This window comes from Lucilia cuprina, chromosome 5 (genome assembly GCF_022045245.1).
Source record: "Lucilia cuprina isolate Lc7/37 chromosome 5, ASM2204524v1, whole genome shotgun sequence".
In the NCBI taxonomy this organism is placed as follows: Eukaryota; Metazoa; Arthropoda; class Insecta; order Diptera; family Calliphoridae; genus Lucilia; species Lucilia cuprina.
Window position 1 is genome coordinate 16,469,195 of NC_060953.1, and position 23,876 is coordinate 16,493,070.

The 23,876-nt window shown below is 31.8% G+C and overlaps 1 protein-coding gene and 1 long non-coding RNA gene across 3 annotated transcripts in view; both read right to left on the bottom strand.

Moving 5' to 3' along the window:
• Positions 1-21,342, bottom strand: part of LOC111684787 — a 70,646-nt gene extending 49,304 nt beyond the window's left edge. For both annotated transcript variants that reach the window (XM_046952747.1, XM_046952746.1), the window contains exon 1: positions 20,874-21,342. In XM_046952747.1, the coding sequence (XP_046808703.1) occupies positions 20,874-21,258 (385 nt within the window). In that variant the 5' untranslated portion in view covers positions 21,259-21,342. The remainder of the gene's footprint in view (positions 1-20,873) is intronic.
• A 553-nt stretch (positions 21,343-21,895) lies between these two features.
• On the bottom strand, positions 21,896-22,877 carry LOC124420348. The gene is made up of 2 exons (XR_006941137.1): positions 22,482-22,877; positions 21,896-22,385 (listed from the first exon to the last, which is right to left on the bottom strand). It is a non-coding gene; the product is annotated as an uncharacterized LOC124420348 (long non-coding RNA).
• Between the last annotated feature and the right edge of the window lie 999 nt (positions 22,878-23,876).

Consider the following 23,876-nt stretch of genomic DNA (forward strand, 5'->3'; position numbering starts at 1 on the left):
AACTAGAACTGAACTAGAACTGAACTAGAACTGAACTAGAACTGAACTAGAACTGAACTAGAACTGAACTAGAACTGAACTAGAACTGAACTAGAACTAAATTAAAACGGAAATAGAACTGATCGAGTCAAATTTAAAGAATCGATTTCAAAGACCGAAGACTACTGTAGTTATATTTTTGATTAATATATATTATGATTGGACTGTGATGGGACAAGTCGCTAAAAAGATGTTACAAACCTATTAACAAACTTAATATACTCTCCATTATTTAAAAGGTGAAGACAATAAAAGGTATGAAGAGAAAAGAAACACGAGCACAGATTTCATGTTTTAGCATGCTGAGGTTTAAGCTGCCGTTGCTGCTGCAGCAGTTACTGTTGATGAGGATGCTGTTTGTTGAGTGTGGTGATTTCATTGCTCTTCCGTTTTACTTTTTACTGGACGAGGCCACATTCCATTGATGTCGTTGCAATGCGTGAGTGAGTGAGTAAGTGAGTGAGTGAGTGAGTAAGTGAGTGTGTGTGTATAGAAATGAATGTGAAGACGCTGTTATTCCTCAATGCAATGCTATGAAACTTGGCCAGTCAGCCAACCTACAGCAGGCCCTTAGCGGGTGTTACTATATAAAGTTTTGTTTTATGTATATCTCAGGTCTCTGGTGTATGAAAAATGAATGTGTGGAAGTTTGTATTCATATTCTGGAGCTTAGTTTTGTACTTTGTGTGAGTGTTTTATTTTTTTTTTTTTTTGCTGTGATTAAAAAGAAACCTGGCCTCAATCTTATGGTATGCATTGCATTCCACAAACCAAACTTTTTTGTTCGTTTTGGCTATTTTTGTTGTTTTTGTTTTATTTCATTTAGTACAATTTTTGTGTTACGTTCTCACGGAGTTTGTTCGTTTATTGTAGTTGTTTCTGTACGTGTATGTACGTTTTTTGGTCTTTCCCTACTTACTTTCTGTTGTTACTTTCTGTTGGCCGCTTGTATATTTCGTTATGGGGCTTTTCCATATGCCCCCTTTTTCCTTAATGGCCAAGCGTTGTTTGAAGAATGTATGTTTTCTTTAAGTAAACTTAGGGATAGGGAATCATTATGTAAATGTTTGTAAGCGCCAATGTGCATTGAAAGTTTAGTTTAGTTAATTTGGAGTATAATTTTCTTTTTTGTCCATTATTGTTTGTAAGTATAAGTTTTAAGATTATTACGGCTTCTGGATGTGCTGTCGCTGTAATGTTCCAAGAGGACAAGACAACCATGTTGATAGCAATAATGATAATTATAATGATGAAATTTATTTTGAACTGGTTTCGTAACATAGCGTTTAACAAGCAAATAACTACTTAATTAGTTTTTGTTACCTTCTACCTAGCACCACAAATGTGTAGCACTTGTGTACATTCAATTACAGGCGGAGAAATCAAGGTTAATACGATGTTGAGATCATTATAATTATAAACATGATAATATTTTTAACGCCTTTCATCGAAAGAAATTCATAGTCCATTTGAATTTTGAAAGAGCTATACTTTTTAATGTCTCTTGAGAATCGCAATGAGATACATACTGCCTCTCTTCCTCTATCCCTAGCTACCGAAGTTGATCGGTAAAGATCCAGCAGATTTTGTTCGACTTTTATATTTGCAAAGTTTACTTAAATAATTCACAATAGTTTCGCAATAAAAAAATTATGCGACCAGCTCATTCTTGAAGAATTTTTATCTGTAGATGGATAGGAAGACGTTCGTTATTGCCAACGATCAATAAATGAATCCGTCTCATAGAAAAGGACCTTAAATTCGAAACTATCGAAATCCAAATCAAAGATCTCTTCTGACACATTAAATACTGAAATCATATGAAATCATAAATACTCCCATATACTTGGACGTGTCGACTTAGAGGAGTGCAATGGTTGTACCAACGAACATAGTAAACTACCGATCCATAACTAGATAATAATCAAGCGATTTGACGGATTAAAAACCTTATTAGAAAATCTCATATCTTCATGGGTAATTGATCAATTAAGAACAATAAGAATTTAAATCATCTGCAATTTGTCATACACTTAGAACAGGAAATACTCCTCAATGATCATGAAAATAGTACCAACTTCTAATATTTAGACACATATCAATGATCATACTGAAAACTGATCATCTCATGTTCTATTAATAGTCGTTAAAGAATTAGAGCTTCGGATAGATTTGAATCTTTTTCACGATAAAATCGATTAAAAACTATTTATACTTTGATAAACGAGAAAAAGTTAAACTTAATAACTCTTAAGATTAGATCGTTTAAAAAAAGTAAAAAATGAATTTAGGAATAGATTAAGGAATATAAAATCCCTGTACGATCTTAATCGTTTCATTAAACTAAGAATTCGCCCCAGAAGCTAAAAATCTGAAACGATCTGAGTCTTTTTCACAGAAGATCGTTTAGAAGCGATTGATCGTAAGGGAAACGCAAACTTTTGACTTAAGAATCAGTCCTCAAAAGCATAAAATCTATGTTTGATCTTAATGGTTTTCACAAAATATCATTTAGATACGATTGATAGTTTAAGAAAAGCAAAATGTTGACTTAATAACTAGTCCCTGAAAATTTTAAATCTATAATCGATCACAATCTTTTTCACAAAAGATCGATTAGAAAAGATTGATCGTTTAAGAAGAGTGAAATGTTAAACTAAATATTGATTGATGATCACGTCCTCAGAAGCTTTAATCTGTATCGAATAGAATCTTTTTCACAAAAGAACGTTAAAGTAAAAGTTTTCACTTAAGATCGATTGGATAGATCGTTTAAGAAGAGTGAATATGTTAAACTAAATTTTGAATTAAGAACTATTCCTCAAATGCTTTAAATTTTAATCGATCTGATCCTTTTTCTCAAAAGATCTATTAGAAACTATTGATCGTGTAAGATAAACTCTAAAATCGATCTCAATTTTTTCACAAAAGATCAATTAGACAAGATTGATCGTTTAAGAAGAGTGAAAATGTTAAGAACTCGTCCTCAGAAACTTTAAATCTTAATCTATGAATCTTTTTCACAAGCGATCAATTAGACAAGACTGATCGTATGGTTAGTTGTGTTGATGCACACTTTCGTAGAAATGGATCAATGTCAATCGGCTTTAAAGCCGAATTAAGATTAGAATCGGAATTTTAAAAGTGTATAACAGTAAAATCCAATAGTAGTATTCAAAAAACATTTCTACATATTGGATGTTATGTCTGAACACTTCTATATCAAAATTCTATTCAAGTATCTAGTATATTTACAATGTCTTGTAACTGAGCATGTTCTTTCTATGCTCGTTGGTAGGTAATTGGTTGTTTTCATATGAATAATTAATTTGTTTACTTTGTAGTTTTTTTTTTCGTTATTTGTGGGAAAATATTTAATATTTTATTTTTTAAATAATTTGTTGGTATTTTAATTGTTAGTCAAATATTAGTTAATAATTAATGTATTTAAGAGTCAAAATATTTATGTATTTTTCGGGAAATATCAAAAGGAAATGTTGATTTTTATGATTATTCTGATTACTTGGTTGCGTTAGAAATATGGGGCCAGAAAAACAAATTATTGATGTAAAACCTATTTAAATAAAAACAAAATTATTACCACTTTTAGTTGGCCAGCGACAGTGTGATTTGAATGGAGAATATTAAATATTTAGGTGAGAAACCTCACACGACACCGCAGCGTGTGAGAAAACTTAAATTTATTTCTTTGTTTCGACCTCCCCCCGGGGGCATGTTACCTTGGTGTTATTGCAATCCCGGGGTATAAAGAGGTGGCCAATACCTCTTGTCTGGCCGGGACTAAAAAATTGGTAACAGTCTACTGCCTGACTTAGTCCTTGCATAGATTGAAAAGAGGTCAGACCAGAGCACCGCATAATCTGGAACTACGGGTGGCCAGTTGCAGGCAGGACTATGTCCTGGCTGGTCAGTTTGTTGCTGTGGTTTAAACCCAAATTCGCGGCAAGAGTAAGTGGCGGTTAAATGCCTCATGTAAGGTAAAGTCAATATTTCGGGATAAGTTCGGTGCTGTTGCCGAACAGATACCCCACAGAGGAATGATTGTGGGACTAAGCGTTGGAAATGAGTTGGTATTAATTGTATATGGTACGAGATGAATGTGAGGTACGGCGGGCCTCATTCCACCCGTCTACCTATAATGAATGTATCGTATGTTTTTTTCTCATGAATGTGTCGTATGAATGAGATGTGTGCTGGGTTGTATGATGATTAATGAAAGGTGTCATATACAAATGATACCATTGAATGTTTTTCTTCCTTGTCCAGATATGTTCAGAGACTCTGTTCATATCAGAATTATCACAGTATGTCCCTGTGAGTAAGAACAGTGTCCTCGGCTTATTTGATGTATTTGTTCTTCGGTCTACCGATTACGTCTCTAGGTGCTGTTGACGAATCAACAGAGGCCATCCATTGGTCAGAGATTAGATAGCTCGAGCACTTCAGCAAATTGCTTGTACATGGACCGGTCAAATCCAATGTACAAAAATTTGCCACATGAGCCCTTCATTGAAGGAAAAAGGGGCGATGGTAGAAGTAAAACTCTCGACATTCATTCGTTCGTTTCGACATGTTGCTTAACTAGCCTTGAGTTTTGGAAGAAACATTTTCAAAATTTCCAAAATAAATCTAAAATTTTATAAAACACTGCAAATGATCTAAAATGTTTTCTTTAGTTAGAGACTAATGCTTTTAAACTTTCCAAATTCCAACATCATCAAGTGTCATCCATTTTTCTTATTGACTTTCCATTAAAAACATCTGGCTTAAACTTAAGTTGCATTCTAACAGGATGTTGTATGATCGTTTATAATTAATCATTTAAATTAAAATGCAAGTTTTTCTAAGAGTAGGTAGCAACTGTAATCGCCACCAAAACCAAAGACAACGAACTATTAATATTACACATATAATTTATGGCATTTCAATGATGATCAATGTCAATGGATATTTGCTTAATAACTCATACAACCAGTAAATCTACTTTTATCCTAAAGATAAAATTTTTGATTTTCAAAATCAACATTGAAACTCCTGTTTTTTTTTCTTTCGCTACAACTCAAAATAATATATGTATGTAAATAATTTATTCCCATAAGAGTGAGGTACAAGAACCATAAACATAAAATTGATCACTTGGAATATTTATGAGTCAATCTGATTAACCCGTTTTCCATAGCGAATGACTGGGTTGATTTTTGAGTTGATTCACATTCTTTGCAGCTTGATTTAAATATTTTTTATAAATATATTGAAAAAATAAACTGAAGATAGGCCTACATTATCTGCATATCTAACTGAAAACAGAGAAATAAAAATCACAAACAGACACAGAACTGGTAGAAATTATTTTTAAAACAACAGCCAAATCGTAGAAAGAAATAAAGACAGACGGACGGATGGACGGACAGACAGACATACAACCACTACTTAAGACTTAAAACACATTCTTTATATAGCCCAGTCATACTATAATATAAACGATTTCAATGACACCATGATTAATATCAACAACAAACATAAATCCTTGCACAAACGCCGAGAGCCAGTAAATAGCGGGACAGACAGACAAACATGCATACAAACGGATGGATGGACAAACGTACGTACCCAAACACACAGTCCAATAAACTGCAAAGAAATAACAACTAATGTGAACATCAAATGTGTGTAAAGACGCTTAAACGTGGTCGTAATCAAAAATGTGCGACACTAACAAAGAAATTCACAATTACTACCAACAACCAACCAACACAAAAAACAGACAGACAGACATACAAACAACCCAAACAAATAAACCAAAATCCCAAGAAATTTAGAGAAGAACATATAAACGAAAAACGACAATTTCTCAAATGTTTATGGAGAATATGCGTCAAGGAGCAAAGGCCGTGCTAAGCGACATGCAAAAGCCAACAACAACAAAAAAACACGCAGGTAACCAAACAACTACACTTCGTTTCAACTACTTCAATATTAAGAGCAGCAAAGAACTCCTCTGCCTTTTACAGGTAGTTACTTAAAATGCAAGTCGAGGCGCATAGCGATACATTTAATATTACGACTGCTGACACACACATACATACATATGTATAAACATGGCTATAAGTAGTGGCAATGAAGTAGAAAAAGGAGTAAGAGTATAAAGTAATGATAGGCTAAATATGATCAAGCAAATGGACGAAAGAAGATGATGAAGAGTAGGAAAATGAGGAAAACACAAGCATAAATAGTGGAAGCTAAAGAAGGCTGTAAAATGTGAAAACCCTAAGAACAGGTACAGATCGTACAGAGACAGAATATCTTTTTTCGAAGACGAAGAAAATCCTACAGGAATTGTAGCTGTGAGATGATGCATACTAAAGATTAAGAACCCAAAGACAACAACAACAATAAAAAAGAAGAAAACAAATCAACATTTAAATCTTGTTTAAAACTAAATCAAATGTTCGATAAGAGTTGCCATATAGATTTATTACAATTAGTTCTCTTGGGAATTTCATAAATAGTTTCGCAAACTGAGAAATGAATTCTAGAAAGCAGAAATTATTGTTTCTCTAGATCCTTTAATCATTATTAGAATAAAAACTTATTGCTATATTTTAGATCGCTATATTTGGGAGAAGAAAGCATTGGAACTTTTTTTATATTTCCCTTTCTTTTTGTGTAATTTTCAAAATCCAATGAATGATCTCAACTGCTTTAATGTGATCTGAGTACAGATCAAAGTCTTAACATGAAATTTCTCAAGTTAAAGTCTGTAAAAGTTTAAAACATTGTGAATAATAACGACTACTGGAGACTATTTTTCGCAGATTTGATATATCCAAGGAATGATCACTATTTGGACTATTTGGATTTGGTCTGAAAGACATAACGATCATTTTTAAACCTTTCAGATCTGATACATACTGTAAGTATTTCTATGGTTTACCGAACTGATCACCTCAAATATTGAGAATCAGTCTATGATGTGCCTTTCTCTTTAGTCTCGTTATTTCTTTCAGAACTATATTCACGATCTTAAAGATCTATAACGATCATTACTATCTCAATTCGATCTTGTACTAATGCAGATCAAAGTTTCAACACGAAATCGCGTTGAAATTCGTCTGAAATATAGATTGGTCTGAAATATAGAGAATCGACTATCAAGAGCGAACAGGTGGCGACAGCAAACACTCATTTCCAACAAAATATTATCAATAGCTGTCAACAACAAATAATAAAAGTTTATTGTAAAATTGTGTTTTCGTCAGTGCAAATTTTGCTTCTTGTCTTTCTGGAATGCAGGAGTTTGAAAGATCTGATGTTTCTTTAGTTAATTTCGAAAGAGATTCGATTGCCAAGATTGGTTATGCTAGCGAAATTTCTCTTCGTGATCCAGTAAAAACGATAGTAATTTTGAAGGTGGTATTCGATATCCTTAAAGAAATCAAACACATTTTGGCTTAATTTCGGTATTGAAATTTATCTTCATTCTCGATTTGGAATGATCACGAAGAATAACTAACGATTCTAATCAGAACGAGTGGCAATTCAATTACAAACTAAAGACTGATGTGATTTAAAATTGAAAATCACACCTTCGCAAAGACGTGTAGATGCTCTTATGTAATAGGATCCAAATGATCAAAAAGTTCAAGGTTATTTCACTATAATGCAAAGCAATGCAACTTCTCTTGAACTTGATGCAAATTTTATAACGGCATTTCTACATAATTCCTTGGTGGACCAAATGATCAATGTCACCTGCTGAAAATATTCATTCAATGCGAATATCGTGTGATTGGATCTTCTGAAGTTCCGTTTCCTTTTAGAATTTATTCCTTTAGAATCAAAGTAACTTAAGCAATCGCTCAACTTAAGTGAAAAAGTATTTAAAATCGAAAGACCTGATTCAAGTGTAAGTGAACTTGTACGATCACCTATCACAATCCGGCAAAATGATCAATGTCAGAGCGAAAACTTTCAGAAACCATTAGTTCATTATATATATGATTTGACCATCAAGATCGTGTGATAAAACCTTTCTAAAGTTATTCTTTGTTGATCTTTTGAAGTTTAATTTACTTTTAGAATCTATTCCTTTAGAATCAAAGAAACTTAAGCAACCGCTCACTTAAAGTGAAAAAGTCTTTAAAAACGAACGACCCGATTCAAGTGTAAGTGAACGTGTACGATCACCTATCACAATCCGGCAAAATGATCAATGTCAGAGCGAAAACTTTCAGAAACCATTAGTTTATTATATATGAATTGACCATCAAGATAATTGCTTAAGTTATTCTTCGTTGATCTTCTAAAGTTCCCTTTCCTTTTAGAATGAATTCCTCTAGAATCAAATAAACTTAAGCAATCGCTCAACTTAAGCGAAAAAGTCTTTAAAAACCAACGACCCGATTCAAGTGTTAGTAAACGTGTACGATCACGTATCACAATCCGGCAAAATGATCAATGTCAAAGCGAAAACTTTCAAAAACCATTAGTTTATTATATATGAATTGACCATCAAGATCGAGTTATATAACCTTTCTAAAGTTATTCTTTATTGATCTTCTGAAGTTCTATTTTGTTTTAGAATCAAAGTAACTTAAGCAATCGCTCACCTTAAGTGAAAAAGTCTTTAAAAACGAAAGACCCGATTCAAGTGTAAATGAACGTGTAAGTGATAACATGTTTCATACATTGATAACACTACGATCATTTATGACAATCCGGCAACCTTTTTAAACCTGCACTAGTATTGATATCAAAAGTTACTTTATATAAAAATACTAAAAGTACGTGAGAGTTTTTCGGTACAAAAGAAATGTTCATTCCTTAACCAACAAAAAAACATGTTGTTGATTTCTTTAACAAACCAAAAAATGCATGTTGCCAAGTCATTTTGAAATTAAGCTCATACATAATATACTGCACGAAACCAACAACAAACCTAAACAGAACTATGCGCGTTGGCGCATGCATAATATTGACTTAGTACTGCATATTTGAGAAGTTAACAAAAGGACAAACCAACAAACATGCATACATATGTATATACTGCTGAAACTCATAATGGCTGTAAATGATTTGTGAAATGCTTTCGGACAGCAGCAACGAAAATTTGCAAAAAAAAATCCCCCCAAACAAACTAAATAACTCTAACTACCAAACGATCATGCTAGCAACTGAACAACCTACCAAAACAGACATGTACTTTTTCGAACCAAAAAACAAAAAGAATTCTACAACAACTACTACCCATCCTAAACAGCGTTCAACAGTCATTCAGTTCAAAAAAAGAAAAGAATACAGTCATTGATCGTGTTGTTAATGTGGAAAAGTTGCATGACAACATTTTTTCCTTGGCCAAAGTTAAGGAATTCCAGGGAGCTTAAGAGAGCAAAAACAAAAACTATGGAGAGTAAAAGAGCGAAGCTATTGGCATGTGTTAAAGATCTATACTAAAGCAATACCTATTGCAGGTATTGTTAGTATTGCAATATATCCATAAAGAACCAAAATAAACTGATCTCTACAGTTTTACATGGACAAACGAAATTTTTTTAAATTAAACTCATTGAGCTGCAAAACACAACTTATATTACAGCAGTAATAAAAACCTACAAAGAATTGAATATGTTTGTTTAATAATGTTGAATGTGTAAAGGAGTAGACTATCACATTTAAGTCTGATCTGGTCTGGTGTATATTATATGGTGGCCTGAACTTGTTCTCCTTCTTCGACTACTACTATCTACAGTAGTTCTCGCTTAATGTGAATTCCTTAGCTAAATAAATAAGCTGACAAAGAATTTCTTACATATTGGGAAAAATCTGTTGACATTTTTAAAAGAATGTATACTTTTTTTTTTTTTTGGTTGCCAAAGACATCTGTGGAATTTCAAATGCAATTGTATTTAATAAGCATAGCACACTTTAGCAATTATATTCGAGCAATGATCCAAGAATAAAAACTGAATATTTATAGATTCAAAAATTTGTTAATTACATGGGCGGAATCAGGGGTTCTCTATAGATTCTCAGAAAATTATATATTGATCTCTATTCCTGTATCTATTCAAAGTCTGCAATCGTCAATGATGATCTGCAATAATCATTCTCTTTTGGGCAAAAAGAGCGTGGACGTGACAGATGATAGAAGACATTTTGCATGAGTGATATAACTATGATATAGTTGACCACCAATATCACACGATTTTATCATGGTTGTATGCCAGTGACGGACAGTGAAGATCAATCTATTCAAATTCGAGTTAAAGCATGATCGCGCTTTTCAAATCTTAAAAGAGACAGAACGATTGACTTAATAGTTAATCTCTAATCAGGCTGACCGCAAAGAGATACTGCAAATCTCAATAGTGACAAGCAGCACGAAAGATAGAAATACGATTTAGTTGACCACCAATATCGCACGATTTGATCTCGCTATATTAATTTAGAGGGCGTTTCTCTAGTCAAAATTGTATGCAAATAATAGTGAAATATGAATACTACAGATCAGTGAAGATCAATCTCTCCAGACCAGATACTTCTTTCCTCAATAGCGAGAGGCTGCGTGACGATATATCTGCGATATATTTGACAAAACATACCGCAAGATTTTACCTCACTAGTTTATTTTAGAGGGATTTTCTCTAGTCAAAGTTTTATGCGAATAATCGTCAAAGACGGACACTATAGATCAGAGAAGATCAATCTCTGCAAACTTGAATTAAAACATGATTGCGCTTTTCAAATCTTAAAGGAGAAAGAACTACGTTTACTTGCTTTATAATCAATTTGTGATCAAAATGTCTGCAACCAGACTTTGAATATTTCAATAGAGATATGATGCATGAACGATATAACTACGATTTGATATCGCTAACTTATTTTAGAAGGCGTTTCTCTAATCAAAGTTTTATGAATTAAAGTCAAATTCGGACACTACGGATCAATGAAGATTGTCTTAAAAGAGAAAGAACGATGTTTACTAGGGTTTTAATCAATCTGTGATCAGACTGGTTGCAACCAGATATCTCAATAGAGGCAGGCTTCATGAACGATATAACTACGATATAGTTGACCACAAATACCGCACGATTTGATCTCACTAGGTTGTTTGAGAGGGCGTTTTTTAGTCAAAGTTTTTTACCAACAATCTCTTCAATATGCACACTTCAGATCAGTAAAGATCAATCACTCCAAAAAGGAATTAAAACATGATCGCGCTTTTCATTCAATATATAATCAGATAATGCATATCTTAATAAAGATTCCATCTTAATATATCTTAATAAAGATTCTTCAGATCTTAAAGTTAATGCAAACAGTTTGATAATTACGATCGTAACGATCGATATACAACCTAATTTTTGATATGACAACAGGCATTGCAACAGAATGCTTTGCATGCAGTTGGAGTTTAAACTCTTCAATTATTTAGGAAATCTCGAAAAAGTCCAACGATCACTCAGATCTTCTATAAAGCTTCTCAGTAATTAACTTTTCAGAGAAAAATTGCAATAATTTCAGAGATAACTTTGCTCCAATACACCGATAATTTTAAAGACAACAGCGATACTTTACATATCCGATCAATCAGATAAAACATCAATCGCAAAGAATCCTACATCAAAAAACTGTCCACTGTACAATCCTGTTAAAAACTAAAACCAACAAAAATTAATATTTGTACAAAAATATTTTTTAACTTTTCTCTCTCTCTCATGGCATCTTTGTTGCACTCAGTGAAGCAAACTCAGCAAGCAAATGATTCATGGCATGGCAAAACAACTTTGATCGTGATAATGTTAGTGATAATGTTGATCTCTTAAAGATTTTTTTCGTTGTTATACTTAAGCATAGACAGACAAAATAAAAAATTTAAATACATTGTATACAGAGAGGACAATAATCATGATGATGATGATCAAGAGAATCTTGTTTAGTTACACTATTAAGTGTAGATCGGTTATTTGTTTGTTTGTACGGGTGTCACTCTGTTCAGCCCATAGTTTTTAATTTATCCTGAATATCAGTGGATGTATGTATATATGGAAGTATGTATGCAGATTAGCAGCATGACGAAAATTGAAATCCTAAAGAAGGCATTGATAATAAATATGAGAAAGAAAAAGGGACGGAGAGAAAGACGTAACTATAAAATGTGGAATTTTAAGTTAATTGAGCAATAAGCTAAAATTATGAAATTTGCCAAGTTAATGAGTTAATTAAATGGTATTTAAGTTACAAATGATAAAATATCGAATTTAAGAGTTTTGTGAGTTTGGGCAGCACAATGATCATCTTACACACTTGACCATGCAACCGCAACCAGCCAGCCAATGGCCAAAAGGGTTTGTTTTTTTTTACGACACGCGTTTATGTTGCGTTCGTTGTTGCTTTTTGGTCTCATCTCATAAAAAAGTGTAGTTTTTAGGCAGGTGTCCTGCATTTTGTTTAAAGTATTTTAGTCAATTAATTAATAATTTTACGCGTTCACTGAGTGCTTCTTTGCGAATGGTTACTCTGTGTTTTAAGTTTTTGTGAGTTTCTCGTTTTGTTTTTTTTCAAGGAATTTTAATAGAGTTTATAAATTTTTAGTTTTATTGCTTTTAATTCAATTAGAAATTGATAGGGAATGCGTATGCATTTTTAATTAAGTTATTATTGAATTAAGCAATTGAATATTAATTGAATTCTTTTTGAATATATTGATTTTGTTTATTACAACAGCATGATATTCATAAATTAATAAACATTTCCCAAAGATCGTTCTATAACTACATACATTCCAACACAACGGCTTTTGTAAAAACAACCGATCTATTTTCCAAAACTCAATTGAGATTTAAATAGAAAAAGTCAGTCTCTAGATTTTCATAGAGACTCCAACAAAACTAGAATTTTGATTATAGTTAAAGATCGATTTGTTACTATGTTCTTTAGATCAATTCTTTATGTAATTAGATGCTACAGATCTCAATAAAGATTCCTACAAAATGGAAACAAATGATACCCTCTCCAAACCTCAAATGAGTTTCTGGCATAACTAGACATGCGATCGTTATGATAAGGTTTTTCAAATTTTAATAAAAACTCCAACAGATCGGTATTTTCAATTATTATGATCTTTAGATCTCCATAAAAATACTATTTAGGCATAAATCATTGATCATTTAAAGATAGTTTTGTAACTCGCCTCTAGAGATTTCGACAAAGATTTCAACTGAACGGCACTTGGTAAACAATCGATACATTTTCAAAACCGCTATTGAGTTTACAACAGAACTAGACGATCTTTACGATCCTTACGATCAGTCCGCAACCAGGTTTGAATTTCTGATTTTATTAGAAACTTCAAGAGATTGAGCCTTACTTATTGATTAATTTCTAACTAGGTTCTTTAGATATCTTTAAAAATTACAACGAGAATCGTCCAGATCTCTAACGATGTTTTTATAATTAGATTCTACAGATTTCAATAAATATTCCCACATACTGGAACTTGTGAAAACAATTCATCAATTGTCCAAATCTCATTAGAGATTCCAACCGAACTAGACATATGATCCATACGATCAGTCTGCAATCACATTTTTTAGAACTCAATAAACTTTCTAATAGTTGAAAACTTTCTACCATAATGATCTATGGTTTTAACGATCGGTAGACCTCCACTCCAGAAAAGAACAAAAATCGATAGAACTAGACATACGATTTCCACTCCAAAAGAACTAATTTCGATCACTTAAGTGAGTTTCTTTCGATCTCAACGCCAACAGAACGAGACATACGATCCTTGCGATCAGTCTGTAATCACATTTTTTAGAACTCAATAAAGATTCTAATAGTTGAAAACATTTGACCATAATGATCGATCAGTAATAGAAAAAGAATTATGGTTCTAACGATCGGTAGATCACCATTCTAAAAAAACAAATTTCGATCACTATTTTGGTTATATGTCTTCAATCCTAAGTGAGTTTCTTTCGATCTCAACTCCAACAGAACGAGACTTACGATCGCAACGATTAGTACATCCAGATCTCAATTGAAGATCCCAAAGAAAAAAATGTCTCACTATCACTTATATCGTATGACGTCTATCTAAAAAGAGTTTCAATAGTTTAACAATAGCGATCATTTCAATTTTGAAAATCTTTTCATACCTTGGAAACTCTTATGAAACACCCGAGTTGAATTCGTTGGGTAAATTGCTAAGAAATCACGATCGAATTCACGATCATTGATTTTTTTTGCTATTAATCGATAGAAATCATTTGAAATCACACTTTCTATATATAGAATAATCTCACCTGATGTCCTAAACAATGATGTTTTGAAGAGGTTTAGCTGATCGAAATCTACACCAAAGCGAAAACCTATTGTGTCTTGGAAAATCTTTATATTTAAAAAATTTTTGTATTAATCATGTTGTAATACTCAATATAACTGGTAGCTAAATGGTAAGTTTTCACAATATCAAATTAAAACTAATAACTCAATTCCAAGAATAAAAACATTTTTCTATACAACTGGCCTTTGAATTTCAAATCAAGTTTAAAACAAAATTTATAGAATAAAAAAAGTCTATTAATTTGCAGACATTACTATACAAACAGACTACACTCTACAGTGTCTCAACAAGTAGTGACTAAACTATAGGGAATTTATGGAAACTCAAATTAAAGCAATGATCGGCTTACCCTAACATCAGGGATCAAAAGAGAAAAAAAAACAGTTTTTAAAAGCAAAACGTAAGGAATTCAAATGAACAAATTGTATCATTTGATATGTTATGTTAATTTTTAGCCAATTTTTTGTTGGTAAATCATTTAAAGCATATGCTCCCTGTGACGATCTTTGTTTTAAGAAGAAGATATTCCCATTGCCTTTCGTAATCATGTTCATACTTAATTTACAGAACAAAATAAAACGACTTTACTTGACGTTTTAATTAAATTTTTCAGAAACATTTGCAATAATCTTTTGCAAAAATTTATGGCAACATAAAATGAATTTTAAATATCTGATATACGCACACACAGACACACACTCAAATACAACGGATTCACACACACACACTCTAGTGTATTAATTTTTTACTGTCTCACCACACAAGCGTTTAAAATAAACACAAGTGTACGAAATAATTTTTTGAAAAAAAAAACTTTTTTTCCATTATTTTGCTAAATATGCCATTTAAATTTGATGGCTCATGTTTGGTTGGTTGGCTGGATGCTTGGTTCATAGTTTTCATTTGTTGTATGTGGATATAGTCGTGCTGACTTTATGTCTGGTTTGAGGTCTGTCTATTTACATCCATCTGTCAGTTAACACTTCCATTTGTTTAACCTCACTCTCGCTGTGAAGTGTATTATAAACTATGTGCGTTTCGTTTGTTTTTTTTTTTGCGCGCGTTCGCTCGCTGGCTTCCTTATTTATTTTTGATCTTAAAACGTATTGCATGTTCCTCTTTATTATTTAATTGCTGTATTTGCCATTAACACATACTCATACTGTTGGATTTAGCCCACCATCACCACCTTCCAACCATTCTCTACCATCTCATTCCAGCCAGCCATTCAACTATATCATCATCTACCTATAGTCTCATTATAAAGAGTTAATTAATGTTGCAAAAAAAGAAAAACAACCCGACGACAGGCTGAACTATTAAATAATTAATATATTAAGTTGCAAAATAAAAAACAATCTTTATCCAATGGGTATTGTAAGTTTTACCACATTTAGTATTTTTAATTTGACATGGAATTTGTAACCATCTCTCTGAAACAGTTGCTACTAAAAGCTATTTGCACTTAGTAAATTAAAATTTCTTTAGCAAGAAGGAATGATTAAACAACTGACCTAATAACGATTAAAACTTGACGATATAATCTCCATCAGATTGAAATATTACTGCCACATATTCACATTTAAATTTTACATACATTCGTTAAAATTTCAATGAAGATCGCTATAATTCCTTAAGATATTTCAAAAGAAAGAGATATGCGATCATAACGATCTATCTGCAATCGTGTGTTACAGATCTCAATAAAAATTTCAACAGCCTTACAATCCTAACGATTGTTTTATACAGATATCAATGATCGTTAAGTGCGAAACATAATGATCGATCTGGTATCGGATTTTGCAAATCTCAATAAAGATTTCAACAATCCTTACAATCCTAACGATTGCTTTATAGCCAAGTTCTACAGATATCTATGATCACAGGATTTTTAAGATCACAATGGAAAATGAGGATCCCATTACGATCGGGCTGTAACTAGATTCTCAACTGAACGAAATTCAACAATATAACAATCGATAGGTAATCGTTTTAATTTGAATGATTTTATATGATATTCCAACAGAACGAGACTTGCAAACTTAAGATCGCCTTTTTAACCATATATTATCCAGATATCTATAAACATTGAAGCTCCTAATTGCCGAGATTTGTCAAAATTCTGGTTGATATATTTCTGCCACATGTCCCTATGATATCAAGAGTTTTAATTTAAAATGGTTAAGTCTCAAGGATTCGTTAAAATTTCAATGAAGATCACTATGATTTCATGTGATATTTCAACAAAAAGAGATGTACGATCATCGTTTCTATATCTAAAAAGGACGAGACTTACTATGGTGATACGAATAAAGAGTCGGAATTTAAAATGATTGTGTCCCATATGTTCCTTTAAATTTGGGTGACGATCTCTATAATTTCAAAAGATATTCTAAATGAGCGTTATCTTCGATCATTACGATCCGCAAAAAAGTTCTGGATATCTCAATAAATATTCTAACGGAACAAAACTCTTGCTATTTAAACAAATTTTACATATCTCTATAAACAATTCAACAGAACGCGGTTTACAAACAGATTCTTCTAATCTTTTATCAATAGAACGATGCTGACACTCTTCAAGATTCTTTTACAACTAGATTATTCAGTTTTTAATAGACATTCCAACGGAATGACACTTGCGATCGTATTCAAATCACAATAGAGATTGCAATAAAACAGGATATACTTATGTCTAGATTTTCCAAATATTAATAGAAATGTTAGCAGTATAAGTCTTAAATACTTAACAATCGATATTGTGCTAATTAGATTCTTCAGATCCGTTTAGTGATTCTAACAGTCTGCATCTAGGTACTCTGCAAATCTCAGTTGAGATTCAGACTTACTATCCCCAGTGCATTTAGAGATTCTAACAGAACGAGACTGTCGTATTTAACGATCGAAGTGTGATCAGATTTGCAAGATCCCAAAAGGAAGTTTAACAGTACGATAATTAGATTCTTCAGATCCGATTTTTGATTCCAAGAGTACGCACTTAGAAACTCTACAAATCTCAGTTTAGATTCAGACTTACGATCTACATTTTTCGTGCATTTAGATATTCCAACAGAACTAGGCTGTAGTAATTAACGATCGCTGTGTGATGATATTTGCAAGATCCCAAAAGGGATTTCAATAATATGATAAAACGATCCTAACTATCGGATCACAAACGGATATTTTTATATATATATTAAGAAGAATTGCAATACAATGAGACTTACAATCCTAATGATTTAGTCGATTTATTTTGCAATGTCTGATCCTTAGATCAAAATCTTATAACTAACAGACAGCTTTTTCTTATTTAAATAGAGATTCCAACCCAACAAGACTAACATTCCTTGTAATCAGTCGTATTCTCTGGAATTTCTATTGGACTATTGACAAATGGTAATCAACGATCTTGACAGATCGGTAGTCTTGTAGACTGAAAGTCTATAGGTTTCTACAAACCTAAAAAGTCTATAACATTAGGTTTGTAGAAACAGACTACACGATCCACTTACTCTGACAGATGAGAACCCGGAGTTTTCACAATGATTTTTTGAATAATCACAAGACAAGAGATCCGATCTACGATCATTAAATTTTAATCTTCCAACTGTATATCACCTCAAATTCGTTGCAAATTTAAAGTACAAACATCAATCGCCATGCGGCTCCCTCTCACTTAATTGTTAGTTTTACTAACAGCTGCTAATAGCTAGATATTTAATTACAGCTAATAGTTAGTATGTTGTAATTTATTAAATGAATTTAAGTTAACAACTTTGATAAACAATAAATTGCTACCGATAATTTTTTTTGTATTTAATTTTTTTTCTACTTGTCGTTGCCACTTAAATAATAATAATTATAGTTAATTTAATTAACACCATCATGTTAACAATTATTTAAGTGCTTGTCGATTTGTTGAGATATTGGCCATTTGATGAATGTTGCATGTTTATGGTTTGAGGGTTTTATTTATTTAATTTTTTATATTGTCGATCAAACTTAAAATGTTAAATATTAAACATCATTCCGTTTGCAAAACAGTGAGGTCAATAAGAAAGGGGACCAAAGTGTGTTAAGAATACATTAAGTGTCCTTTTTGTTACTCAGGTGTAAATCCTTAAACTTGTGTGAAATGCAATTATGTCGATTTTTACCTGTTTAAGGTTAGTTTTATGCAGGTAACTTAACATTGCTGCTCTGAATCTTTGTCTCAATTTTTAACACTTTACTATCTAAGTAATACCGTGAGCGATGTAGACAAAGATCTCAGCACCTGACTTGTGTTATAAGGATCTTGACACTGTATGTCAAGAAGAGAAAGTTAAGAAAGGAAGTCCTTATCATTCAAAGATCTATTTTGAATAATTCTGATTAAACTTGTTCAATTTGAAACTTGAAAAAATTTTGAGAAAGATATAGTCCCTCGATATAGGAACCGAATTAAGTTTAACCTTCACAATTTTAATAATCCCAAAGTTAAACTTTCAATCATTTAAAGGTGAGAATCTTAACAAAGAATTTAACACTTGATCATTCTTATGAGAATCTAGGAAGTTGTCACATTTTAAGAGTCCATTCCCAAAGATCCGTCAAGGACTATCAAAGAAATTGTCACATAATTATTTCCTCGAAAATATATAACAATTCTAGTTCAATACTTTGAATACGCACTTCGTTTATCCAGATATTGTTTTAAAAATTTAAAACGTTTACTAATAGGAGGTCCTACAATCATTTGAAGGACCTCCTATTAGTGGTCCAAATAATTTATCGCTTAATTATACTTATGAGGATGTGGAAAGTTGTCATATATTAAAAGTCCCTTCCAAACTCTCAAAACTAAGTCAAGGATCCAAAGAAATTGTCTGTCAAAGAAATTGTCACACAATTATTTCCTCCGCGCTTCGTTTATATTCAGATATTGTTTTAAAAATCAAAAACGTAGACTAATGGGAGGTCCTACAACATGTCTAAGTAGCAATTTAAAAACAGGGCTTGGGTCCAAATAAATTTTTTTATTATAATCAAAAGGCTTTCATTCACATCAAAAAGAACTATAAAAAAGAACGCATAATTAGTTTCTTGAACTAATAAATAATTCGTTTATTCAGATATTGTTCTAAAAATTGATAATGTACGACTTTTAGGGATCCCAGAACCAATTTTGGGTTCGAACAAAAAACTATTTTAAAATAAAGTGATTTTCATTAAAATTTAAAAGAAATATTTACAGAATTAGTTTTTCCCAATATAGTATAAAAGTGAAGTATTTAGAGGACCTCAGATCGTCAGATGACTCAGATCTAGTAAAGGGTTCGAAGAGAAAGCTTGACAGAAAGAAGACAAAGACAAAGTTACTTTATTAATTATTCGATAACAGCAATCCATTTTAGTTAAATAATTTAACTAAACTTAGTTTATTCCGATATTGTTTTAGAAATCGAAATTTTGCACCAAGGTTTGGGCCCATTAAACAAATAATAACGTTACTTTCTTCAAAATATAAATCACATCGAAAAGACAATAGACTAAGTACTAGTTACGCAATAAGTTCATGAAGATTAGTTGACGATTTCAGTTAAACACTTTATTTAACGTAGCACTAAACTCAATCTCTAGTTTCGAATAGAAGAAAATGTAATGATAAAGAACTAGTTACATAATTACTTCTTCGGGAATATATAACCACTTTAGTGAAACTCTTTATATGATCATCATTTTTCATGGCATGGTCCTGGAAGTCAACATTTTACAACATGTTAACTACTGATGACAGGTCTAAGAACTAGTCTGAATCTAAAGTTTTGAACTTGATTAACATATTAAAGATTTTCTTTGAATTTTACAACACGTTAACTACGGATGACAGGTCTAAGAACTGAATCAAAAGTTTTGAACTTGAAAGATTTTCTTTGAATTTCTTTCGATAAAGAATTACTTCTTCGGGAATACGCATCAGTTTTATGTTAATAACTATTTATGAGAATAATTTAGAATGGCGTAGCCCTAGAAGTCAAAATTTTATATTTTTTTTAACTTCCTATGAAAGCTTTAGGAGCTATTCTGAAAGTATAGTATATAAAACGTTTCAAAATTAAATGAAATGATCATCAGTTTGGATCTATGTAAAGGAACTGGACTGACTTGAAAATTCTAAGGAACTACATCGAAAAAACTGAGTTTCTAAAGATTGGACGTTAAAATCTTTCAGAAATCGCTATATAAAGTTTTGTGTATCAACATTTTGTCCGTGAAAACAAGATCCGAAAGTGGTCTAGGTATATTTTATTGCATCTGGCGCAATATCTTCTTTTCAACTTAATCTAGTTATGTAATTAGTTTCATGACAACTACCGATTTTACCACTAGAAATTTACGGTTTTTGAGTCCAGTTCTATTTAAATTTGATTCTCATTATATAGTTAAATATTAATCCAAAATATTATAAACATCTACTTACCATTTGAAGGTTTCTGTGGTATTTCGGATGGATCTATGCCACGACTCTGAAATATATGCGAAACAGCACTACAATTTGGACTAAATTGTTCAAGGATTGAGGAGCCACCAGGAGCAGCTAAAGCTGCTGCCAGCGGGGGTGGTGGAGCGGTTATAGAATCCAAAGCATTAACCGGATAAATAGGGTTCAATAAACCAATTACTAATAATAACAATGAAGAAACAAACAAAGGACGGTAAATATTTCCAGAGTAAAGGCAGTGTTGTTGTTTTTGTTGTTGTTGCTGATAAGTGGAGTAAGAATTTGTTGTTGTTGTAGTGGTGGAGCGGTTTAAAAAGGAACTCATTTTGTTGTTGTTTATAAAAAATGTTCTACTGTTAAACATATTTGTTGTTGTTGTGTTTTCTTTTTTTCTTTATTTTATAACTTAAAGTTTGTTATAAAAGGATAAAGTTTAAATTGATTTTTGTTTTAATAATTTTAATTTTATTTTGTTGTTGTTGTTGTAATTTCTTTTTAGAGAATTATTTTTAAAACTTAAAATTTTTAGTTTTTGTTGTTGTGTTAATTTTGTTTTAATTTGATTTTATTTATTTTGCTATTTCTATCCTTTTGTTTTGTTTTGCTTTTTTTTTGTAAGGGAGTTGTAGTTGTAGTTATTGTTGTAGTTTTTATAGCCGTTTATTTTTATTGATATGGCTTTTGTTGTTAAGAGAATAGAAGAGTATGTTGTTGTTGTTTTTGTTCTTGTTAATGTTTATTTGTTTGTTTGTTTGTTGGGCTTTGGTTAAGTTCACTTTAACTGCTATTGTTATTGTTGTAGTAGTTGTTGTTAGTGTTTGTTGTAGTTGTATTTTGTTCGTTTATGTGTTTGCCGGCAAAATGCGGTTAAATGTAGCAAGTGTTGCAAATAAACAGGGAAACAGAGCGATGACGATGATGAATCCCAAAAGAAAAGCAAACGTAACACAACAAAAACAAATTAAAATGTGCAAAAGAAGAGTAAAATAAAATCAAAGTACGGGGTGGCTTGTTATTGTTTGTTGTAGTTGTTGTTTTATTGCTTGTTTTTATAGCAAAATGTTTTTTGTATATTTTTTTTCTTATTTTCCCCTTTTATTAACGTTGTTGTATAGTTTAGGGTTCGTTGTTAGTTAAATGGATGTTTTGGCTGTTGGTTCAGCAGACTGAGTCAGCTTGATTAGGGAGTGGATGGCTGACTGGCTGGCTGGTTGGTTGGTTTCAATTTATTTTTGCATAAAAAAGCAATAAAAAGGGGGTGATGTTTTTCTTTCAACTTCTACCTATAAACTGGGTGAAAAAAGGCACTCTTTTGTTTTCTGATCGGCGAGGTTTTGCACAAAAAGTTTACAAATAGCTGCTTTGTTATTGTTGCTACACACAAAAAAGCATTAAAATTGCCGGTATATTTTCTTTGTATTTGTTGTTTTTGTTAATGATTTTGACACCTCTTTATTAACACTCGCTCACTCACTAACACTCTCTCTCCCTCTTGAAGAAAAAAAAGAAGAAATAATAACAACACTTTTATTACAAATTATAAACACAGTTATTAATATATTTTTTTATAATTTTTGTTTAATTTACTTTTTTTTATCATTTACTCTTCATTATCTTATTCTATATCATCATAAAACTTTAACTTCTCACTTCTTTTATCTGTTTTGTTTATTTTTTTCTATTTATTTTAATAATAAAAAAAATAGCACTTGTTAGTCGGTTTTAAACTTTGTAACAACTCTTTTGATCTGGTATCCAATTTCATTCATATTTCTTGTGGCTCAAACCAACTTCTTTCGCAGACAATATTTTCACAAATTTTTTTTATTAAATAAATTTATTTAAAGCATAAAAAAAACTCCATTCGTATTTGTTTGTTGTGTGGCTGTTTACTTTTTTTGTATAAATGTGATATTCTTTAATCCTACCGGAATATCCCGTAACGTTTAAAATTAATAAAACGAACCGCACCGCGCGACAAGCTGCAAACGACTGCTGATTTTCGTAGTAAAATTGTAGTTGGCCTTAAGCGAATGGCCGCATAAAGCAAGTGTCAGAAAAGAAGATGTTTGTTTAGAATAAGCGTATAAAAGAAATGTCAAAAAATTGTGTTACACAACCGGCAACAGGAGTGGAATGTAATTTTTCATAGTGGATTTTTAAACCTATGTTATGTTCTCTTTCAACTAAAGATGGCGCTGTTTTACAGAAGGCGCCATCTGGTAGTCAGTGCAAAATTAAGAAATAAAAGATGTCTTTGATAAGCTTACATTTAATTGTTTAGTGAGACATAGATGGCGCTCTATAACATAATGTATAAAAAACATAATTACTGCGAATAAGCAAATTTGGCTGTGCACTTCACACAAACACGTGTATTTCTTATGGGTCCTAGGCTGCTGCGTATCCCTAGGGTCACTTTAATTTGCGCAGCACATTTAAAACTCATATTGCTGCGCACAACTTAAAGAAATTTCTGTGCACAGCATCCTGCACTCTTCTGTCTTTTCTAGAGTATTTTTTTTTTAACCGTTATGTCAATACCCACATACCAGGCTATGTTTTTCATTTTTTTCTCCAGATATATATTTCGTAACGACTTGAAATTTGAGGTAACGACCTTCGACTATTTAGAAAAAGTCTTTCAAAAATTTTTACAAGATGTTTAAATTAAAGATAGCATTTGTAATATAAATAAACAATTTGAGATTAGGTTGTCCATTATCGGGACTGTGCGCTCCTTTTAATGGAAACTTTTTAATATATAACAATTGGAACTATATTACCATATCATATGAATAAAAGCCCACAGACTCAAAATTTAGCTTGAACATCTTAAAAGGGGATGAAAAACGTGCTGATAGATTTCTTGGAACAGAAAATGGACCCATTCAAGAAAAATCTCTATATTCAGTCAAAAGATTCCCCCTAGCTTGTCCACGTCGATTGCTTCAGATACGCCCAACTTTAGAGCAGAGGCTT